Raw genomic sequence first — 9373 nt, 5'->3', positions numbered from 1 at the left:
ACACGGTCGTGCTCGGGCCCTAATAATAATAATCTTAGCAAATTCAATAGGGACATCACACGGTCGTGCTCAGGCCCTAAATATATATAATCTTAGCAAATTCAATAGGGACCTCACACGGTCGTGCTCGGGCCCTAAATATATAACCTTAGCAAATTCAATAGGGACCTCACACGGTCATGCTCGGGCCCTAAAAACATAATCTTAGCAAATTCAATAGGACCTCACACCGTCGTGCTCGGGCCCTAAAAATATATAATCTTAGCAAATTCAATAGGGACCTCACACGGTCGTGCTCGGGCCCTAAAAATAACAGCCTGAAAGGAAAGTAGCAGCCATACCTGCCAGAGGGTTCAATGTAGAATTCATCCTGAAAGTCAATTTGGACAGCTTCTCCGTTAGGCACAGTTACCACCCAGACACAGTCAATGTTCTGGGGGTAGTTCAGAGGATAATTAGGTGAAGTGATATACCCGGGAGGATCGTTGTCATTCAGCTCTATGAAGCCTCCACATGCTGCGGAAACAGAGAAAGAATAACTTTGCAATATTGACCAGCATCAACCTTGATAGTAAATACATAGTTTTAAAGTGGTATCAATGGTATAGAAACAACGAGCTTCAGGAAGAATGTGAATTGCACTGCACATACATCTCAGAAGAGAGAAATTTCATGTGATCAGCTGCAATGTGATTGAGGAGAAGGTTAAAGTGCAACCGATTACAGCAAGCCCACAACCAAATCAAATGACTGAAAAGGAAACCCTTCTAACTTCAGATGAGCTCAGGCAAAATCGAGATAACTGCGTCCACCCAACAAAAACAACTAATCATGCTCTATGTTTTGGAACTACAGATCCCGAGTTTGCTTTCGGGATATAAACAAGATGTAAGAAGTCATATTAGTGATGTGTAAATTCTTAGAGCATTATAGTCTAAATTGTTATTAATTATTAGAGCAATAATAGTCTACATTGATATCGTTTAAAGTGTTATTTTTTATCTTAATCATAGTTATGTTATAGTTTGATTATTATTGCCTTAAATGATGGGGTTATTGATCTAAGGTTGAATCATTCCCACCCCAGGAATTTAGGAATGTAGAAGCTAAAGTTAAGATCACAGTGTTAAAACTCAACAAGGACCTGTGTGTGTTTGTGTGTGTGTGTGTGTGTGTGTAAGCAGGCATGTGTGCTGTTGGGCAGAGGTAGAGAAGGACACACAGCAGAGAGGGGAAGCATTGTAGCCAGGCTAAGAATGCAACAGTCATAGTGAAAATAATAATCCACCAAATGCTGAAAGGTCAGAAAATGAAAAATCTGGGATTTTTACCAGATCCAGGCAGAGCAGGAAAGAGAGCCAAGAAATCTCTTGGCTCTCTTTCCTGCAACAAAAGGAGGTCCAGAAGAAGTTGAAAGTCAGTTGTTACATGGCTTCATGTCAACTCTGGTCTCTGTTCTGGTAACAGAATGGGGCTCTATTTTACATCAATCTCTGACCCTCTCCTGTGAAACTTTTGTACTCTAAGTGGTGTCTATTTCTGTTGAGAATAAACATGTTGGTAAAAGTTCAAGATTTTTTATCTGGCCCAAGTCTTGAATTTTTCACATGACAGTAATTTGTAGGATTTTTACTGGTTTATTCGCCAGGGACCTGGGGTCTCATTTAGCAAAGGTTGTGATCAATACCCTCCACGCAAACTCTGAGGCATGCATACGCTCAGAAACTGGAGAAATCAGAAATGGTGACTCACATGGCAGAAGGATGAAACGTTTCAAATAGATACTATTGTGTAAAATAAATTGAAATATTACCTCTGATTATTATAGGCCAATAAAACTTAATAATTTAAGATTATATGATTATATGTTCATTTGCAAAACAGATGAAAGACTTTATGACTTATGTACTATACTTATGTAACTTGTGTTGCAATACTAGTTTGTGAGGCTTAGATAAGAGGAAGTTGTGTTGACACAAACACATACCATACATGGTGATTCAATCATCCACACCCAATCACAAGCACACACATCCATATCACTAATCACACGGACACACAGACACACCACTCTGGGTACAGTTACCTCTATAAATTGTCAGGCTGCATAGGAAGAGACAGACTCCTCTGCTTACTGCTTCAGAGTAGACTCTGTGTTGGTGTGAGGAGTCTCCAGATATATATCTGCAATTGCTTTTGGTTTGGTAATAAAGGTCTCGAAACTTAAGGCACTGTCTCATCTGATCTCTTCTCATCAACGGACCCGGTGAAGTCGACGTACTTCAACACCACCCGTTTGATTGATTTTCCCTGAATTTAGAATTATATCAATTAATGCATGCAGTGCAATCTATTCTCATACTTAAGGTGAACAGTAGGACAAATTACATTTAAACTGATGCCATTTTCCTTGACTCAGTTGAGCAAATATGAGCGCAGATATTCGTTGCTTTATTGTAATGAAGCCAAACACTGTTCACCAGCGTGTGGATGTGATGTGCTGCTTGTAAAAACACGGTATGGAAAAAATGTAACACTATTAATTGAGTGAATCTTTCAGTGTATCGTTTATGTCACATAAGTCATATTTCTTTTAACTTATCGGCAGCCTCGTTAACTGAGTGTTTGTGTAAACACAAATGGAATGCACTTGGTTTACTCTCTTTTCAAACAAGGGAATCCAAATGATGTACCTGGGTCATCCAGTGTGTGTGAGTGAATTTATGTGTCCCCCTCCCAAAACGGTTACTATTCAGGAGGGACACGTCTTTCTGCAGATCCGTTATCAAGGGGGCTGAGCTTTGGTGCCCCCTTTTCTCCAAGCACTGCGTGTATGTGTGTTTTACCAACCAAACAACATAATTTTTCTTGCTTCAACATCACCAAAAACAATGTCAGTGTCACTATGGGTTAAATTTCTTTTTTAGCTTTTCTGTCAGAATTTGCCGTCCTTTTCTACATGTAGTCTGTACATATTTATATTAATGAGGGGCGTTTCACTGACCATTTATAGGCAACTATTGGGGTTTAAAGGATTGGACAAGGAGCTGGCTCACATGCGCCAAGTTTCAAGTTGATTGTTATTTATAAAGGGAAATCAACGTTGGATGTGCATGTACTGTATTATAAATCGAGTAGTAAATAGTTACTAATGTAACTACGGTTCTATGAATTCTGGATGACAGCCAGACGGCGGAGCTTTAGCACTGGATGTCTCCATCTCGCATTTGCAGGTTGAGTAATTATACCAACAAAGTCACTTGTGGTCATGCGATGACGTAGGGCGCACGCCCCAGTACAAACCCCTCAAGTCATCATGCAATCTGTTCCTACAGAATCTTCTCGCCCAGATTCCGAGTGACAGACAACTCTGGCGGTCATCCAGAATTCAAAGAACCGTAGTTACATTCATAACTCTTGTTCTATTTCATTCTTCCTGACCGCCAGACAGCGGAGCTTTGGCACTGGATGACTTATACCAGGAATGCCACCGCGTGGGGAGCAGCCACATTTACCCGGTAATAGTGAGCGAAGGTACATGAAGACTCCCAGCTTGCGGCAGTACAGATGTCATGCAGAGAGACCCCTCTCAGGACCACCCAGGATGTGGACACACTCCGAGTAGAGTGACACTTTACTAGGTGCAGGCAGGCCATGCGACCTATAAGCGTGCATAATCACATCCACAATCCAATTGGAAAGTCTCTGCTTTGATAGAGCTTCACCTTTTCTACAACCCCCATAGCAAACAAAAAGGTTGTCAGACTTGCGTACTTCGGCAGTGGCCTCCACATAAGCCTTTAGGGCCCGAACTGGACACAGTAGCTGTGACAGTTCTTCCGTGTCTTCAGATGAGCCGAGTGGACTGAATGCAGTACCAACGGAGGCATCTCGGGCTCACTGATAGGGCATGCAGTTCTCCCACTCGCTTTGCTGATGTGACAGCAAGCAGAAATGCTGTATTAGCAGACAACCACCTCAACTCTGTGTGTCCTAGCTGTTCATATGGGGGCAGACCCAAGGATCTCAAAACCACCTTCAAGTCCCATGGTGGCACTACAGTGACACCTGATGGTCTAAGCCTCTGTGACTGACTAAACAGATAGTGTGACCCCACTGTGCGGTTGTCCACTCTCACGTGCCCCGCTGAAATGGCAGCTTCATACACTTTCAATGTTGAGGCGCACCTGCCGCCATCCAACAACAACTGCAGGAAACACAGAATGCTGGTAACTGAGCAGTTGAACTGATCACTGACTGGTCACAAGATGCCAGGAGTGGGTCCTGGCTTCGACCAGGCAGACACACAGCTGAAGGGGGTCTGGATTCGGATGCCATATGCGTCCCCCCAGCTGAGAGAGAAGGTCCGGTCTCTCATGGCTCCCCACTGAGCAACCTCAGAAGCACTGGGAACCATGGCCTCCCCGGCCAGCTGGCAGCCACTGGCAGCAGTTTGTGGCCTCCCTGTCGGACCCTCTCCAGCGCCACCCGAATGAGTGAAGGAAAGGCATACAGAAGGCACGCTGGCTACGCATGAGCTAAGGCATCCTGCTCTAAAGGACCAGTCCTCTCCCTTAGAGAGTCCCAGAGGGGACAATGGTGTTGATGTTTCTGAGGCAAAGATATCCACTTCTGCCTTGCCATATTGGCTCCAAATCATTTCCACCACCTCTTGGTGGAGTCTCCAGTCTCCCTGTGGCGGCCCCTGGCGGGACAGCACATCTGCCGCACTGTTCTGTGTGCCCGGGAGATGTATGGCCCTGAGGCTCAGAAAGTGGGGAAACGCAGGTGCTGTCCATCCGGATGACAACATGCCGGCCTTTCAATGCTGGGAGAAAGTGCCACAGTGCCAGATGTATTGCTCTGAGCACAAGCACATTTATTCAATTAAATTTTATTTATATATTTTTTATGTGCTTTAACTTCTTGGCTGCTCCATCGGCCCCTGATGGTTCCGCGCTGCCAGACTGCACCCCAGCCTGATAAAGAGGAGTCTGTCTCCACGGGGAGGGGATCACTCCCAGAGGAACCCCCCCCCCCCCCCCCCCGGCAAGATGCATTTATCTCTTTAACTCTGACGCCCCTGCACCACTTGGGATCCAAGTGGAGACCGTTGACCCAGATTCGAAGAGGACGTGAAGACAGAAGACCCAGAGGGATGACCATGGACGCTGCTGTCAGCATGCCCAGCAGCCTGAAAAAAAGGCCATATTTCAAAATCCTGCCCCTCTGAAAGCAACCTAGAAGCTGCCGGATATCCCGCACTCTCTTTGGGGTAAGGAAGGCTCTCATTAACTGAGAGTCGAGTGACATACCCAGGTAATTTACCCTCTGACTGGGTGTAAGCTTGCTCTTTGTGTAGTTCACCGTAAGGCCCAGCTGGTTCACATGGCCAAGGAGCATATCTGCGTCCCTGACCGCCTGCTCCGCAGTTGGGGAAATGATTAGCCAATCGTCCAGGTAAAGCAAGATCGTCAACCCTGCGGCTTGCATCGGGGAAAGGGCGGCTGCCATGCACCTCGTGAATATACGAGGGGCCAGTGAGAGCTTACCATCACCTTGAATTGGTAAGCCTGTCATCAAAAGGTGAACCTCAGGAACTGCCTGTGGTGCAATAGGCACGTGAAAATAGGCATCCTTCAGGTCTATTGACACAAATCAGGCCCCCGCTTCACTGACTGGATGACATCTGCCATCCGTAACATTCGGAATGGAAGTACCTTTAAAAACTTGTTCAGCCTCCTCAGGTCCGGGATTGGGCGAAACCTACCATCCTTCTTCGGAATTAAAAAATACACTGAATAGGTCCCACCGAGCCGTGTATGCCTTTCTACAGGCTCAATGGCATCCTTCTCTAGAAAGGCTGCAAGTTCCTGGCAGAGGGCCAGGGATTTTGCAGGATCTCTGACCACAGACCTTCTGAAACCGCAGAAAGGTGGCGGCCACCGTCGGAACTGTAGTATCCCTTGGACAGTGTGGACACCACCCAAGGGTCTGTGGTCTGCCTCTTCCAGTAGCTGAGGTGCTGCAGAGAGAAGAGTCCGACGACAGCCCCGTGGTTCCCAGGTCTGACCCCACCGGCCCCTGGGGGGCGGCACCTGAAAGGCTGGCTGGGCAGAGTAGCGAGATGCTCTAGGGCCAACTGGGTGAGCAGGCGGATGAGTGTAACTGGGACTAAAGGGCACAAGAGCTCTCTGTTGCGGAACTGAACTTGGGCCCCGCCTCAGACCAGCAAACCGCTTCCTGGCTTGATCTGCCTGAACACTGCGCTCTAGTGCCTGCTGAGCCGCTGGTCCAAACATTTGACCCAGCACCACAGTAAGGGAACGAAGGGTGCGACGACAAGCCTCTGACACAGGGGACTGCGCCAGCCAGACCTGGCGTGCCAGTGTCACTATCGACATCAACCTTCCAAGCTCCCTATACATGAATGCAAAGCCCTGAAGGGATGCACACAATTACCAACACTAGTAGTAGCAGTGCACTCCAGCACTGCCTAAGAAATTAACATAACACCGCTTCTACCCCAGTAACTTAACAGAAATTAGCGATGTAATATCCCCCCGAGAGCAGCGAAGAAGCGGAACACCACAGTTTTAAGCTACTGCATGAACATCAAAAACGAGCAATAAACCGGACGAGCCGGTGAGCCACCGACCCTCAACACAATTAACAATAAGGCTAGACAGACATTAGCCTACTTACCTGTCTAGTAGTAACTTATTCAACAGGAACCTTAACGGCGAGACCAACGCTGTCCGTCCGAGTGTGAAAAGTTTGCAACCGAAAAACAAGAAAACAGCTGATCACAGCCTCTGGTGGACGTGAATACGAAGCACCAACCCTCAAGTTACAAGGCTAAAAGCGACGAGCCAAATTGACCTGTGTTGTTTCCTCAATGCGAGAAGATTGAAGGAACAGATTGTGAGGGTTTTATACTGTGGCGTGCGCCCTACGTCACTGCATGGGCACAGGTGACTTTGTTGGTATAATTACTTGACTTCCGGCAAGATGGCGGACTGGGCAGGCTGCATATTGTAAGCTCTTGCTCAATTGCCCCGAAATTTACCTAAAAAATGTTGTATTAACAGTTGAACTAATTTAAAATAGTAAAGCGGACTTTTGGAAAGTGCATGCACCGCTGTGAAATAGAAGTTGAGCCCTCAAATAACTTTTGACCGAGCGGGAAAGCAGGTGCTAGCCTAACTGCAGCTTCGAGCCTAACAAACATGAGTGACCACAACTACACGCCGATGGAAACTTCGACCAACAATGTAAGAGGAAAAATCCCCGCTACCCCAAAGAAAGTCGCAACATCTTCTGCAAAGATGAAAATGCCCCAAGAGACGAAAGAAATCCCACATACAACCCTGGTCCAAGCTATAGAAAAGCTAACCACCAAAATTGATAACTTCAGTGAGCAGTTAAGGGAGAACTCCATCATGGTGGCTAACATTGACAAACTTGTGGAGATGGACGCCGCTGACATCAAAGAATGCAAAGACAAAACACAAGCTGTGGAAAAAGAAATGCCCCGTATCATTAAAGAAAACGAGGAGCTAAAGGAAAGAGTGACAGAGTTAGAGAGATACAAGAGGAGTGGGAACCTCAAATACACGGCCTGAAAGAAAAAGACAATGAGCACACCCGAGACGTAATCATCAGTATTCTGTCCAAAATCGCACGGCAGTGGGCCTCATCGATGGAAACAGTGGTCGATACTGTTCACCGCCTCGGAAGACAGGATGAAGGGAGACCCCGACAGATCTTCACCATGAGGCATCACGGTGATGCCATCTGAAAACAGTCCAAAAAATGAATGTCTGCAAAAATATCGGAATCCACTTCAAACAGGACTTCTGTAAAACTGATAGAGAGGCACACGCAGCTGCATGGCCGAAGATGGAGCAAGCCAGAGCGGCAGGGAAGAATGTCCACTACAAAGGACATTTGGGCTACATCAACGATAACAGGGTTACTCTAGATTAGACAAAAGTTAAAGTTAAAATATGTCACCTACTTCATGCTCTCACATCCTTGAGAGCCTCATCCCAGGAGGGATTTACTAATATTTACAACTCAGACATTTGAAGTTTGTTCACTTTACAAAAAGTTATATTTTATAACTATATCATGATGATGATTTACACACTTCGTACTTTAACGAACTCCTCCTAGGGATTTAGTCCGACCGACTTCAAATTTGTGCCTTCTAAAGGCATTGAAGATGAAAAGTTGTGCTATTTGCGAGTTTTCGTCAATGGGTGTGTCCGTGGCGTGGCGTCAGAGATCAAGTCTTCGCCATGACACAGGAAGTTGTTGTAACTTACGTGTACATGCTCACATCTGAACCAAACTTTACGTGCTTGATAACTCTCCCACCCCACTATGGAGGACCGATTCTGACATAGTCAGAAATAAATACAGAAATAAATAAATGCTCAATAAATAAATAAGCTTCCAATTAAATACACAAAAAAATAAAGTAAATAAATAAATGTTGGTAGTAATTAAATTATACAAGGAGACATAAATGTATATATTTTAATTAGTGCCTTTACTTATTCAGCTTTGTTATAATTACCTTATTTATTTATTCTCCGTTATAATCTTCAACTTTATTTATTACTAATTTTTAAATAAATTTATTTATGTGTGTTTTAATATTTTTGTCTGTTTTATTCTTCCTTTGTATTTTTCTACCTTATTTATTTTCACCCATGGTATTTATTTCTGCCTGTCCTTTTTAAATTTCTGTATGCATTTCTGCCTCATTATGCAAATGAGGAGGGGCTGTGTCTCAAGGGGTCATCTTCTCTGCTATTGGTGGACCAGTCAGACAGGAGAGCACTAGGCCTACTCTGCCTGCAGACATCAACGATCTTGCCCCTCACACAGTCAGATGGCTTCCTTCAGTGCGCTGAGGTGTTTAACAACTCTGAAGACACTACCAGCCATGTCTTCCTTCTCTTTTCACGTAGACGCTCCGACAGACAGTGCTTTCAGTTTGCTGCATGCATGGACACAGAACTGCGGTATAGGGAGAAGCACACGGTCAGCTGGCTGCCGCTAAATCTGGAGTGCACTCGTATTCAACTCTGTATGGTAAATTCAGTTTTAACGGAGCAGAGCGAGCTGACAGGCAGAGTTAGAGACTTTTTCTGTCCGTTTCTCTCTTTACAAAGACGCACGTTGCAGTCAGAGTCTTCTCTGAAGAGGGCAATGAAGTCTCAGTAGTACCCGATGCGAGCACCACATACAAAACAATTTATCAAATTACACAACGGATATACAGTATGAAAATAAGATTGATTGGATTATACTCACAGGAAGTATAAAACCTGTTACATGCGTAACACAGTAATGTCAGGGA

At 45.2% G+C, this 9373-nt stretch overlaps 1 protein-coding gene across 1 annotated transcript in view; it reads right to left on the bottom strand.

The window, feature by feature from the left end:
- The window catches only part of cubn (cubilin (intrinsic factor-cobalamin receptor)), a gene marked incomplete in the record, with an annotated part of 148500 nt that overhangs the window by 26910 nt on the left and 112217 nt on the right, over positions 1 to 9373 (bottom strand). Inside the window, 1 exon segment of the mRNA XM_038723011.1 lies at positions 342 to 516. Coding sequence (XP_038578939.1) covers positions 342 to 516 — 175 coding nt within the window.

Source organism: Micropterus salmoides, unplaced genomic scaffold, assembly GCF_014851395.1.
Source record: "Micropterus salmoides isolate LMB-PRFRI ecotype aquatic unplaced genomic scaffold, ASM1485139v1 Ms_hic_scaffold_1, whole genome shotgun sequence".
NCBI classification, from domain to species: domain Eukaryota; kingdom Metazoa; phylum Chordata; class Actinopteri; order Centrarchiformes; family Centrarchidae; genus Micropterus; species Micropterus salmoides.
The sequence above is the reverse complement of the archived record's forward strand: the minus strand, read 5'-3'. Positions and strand labels throughout refer to the sequence as shown.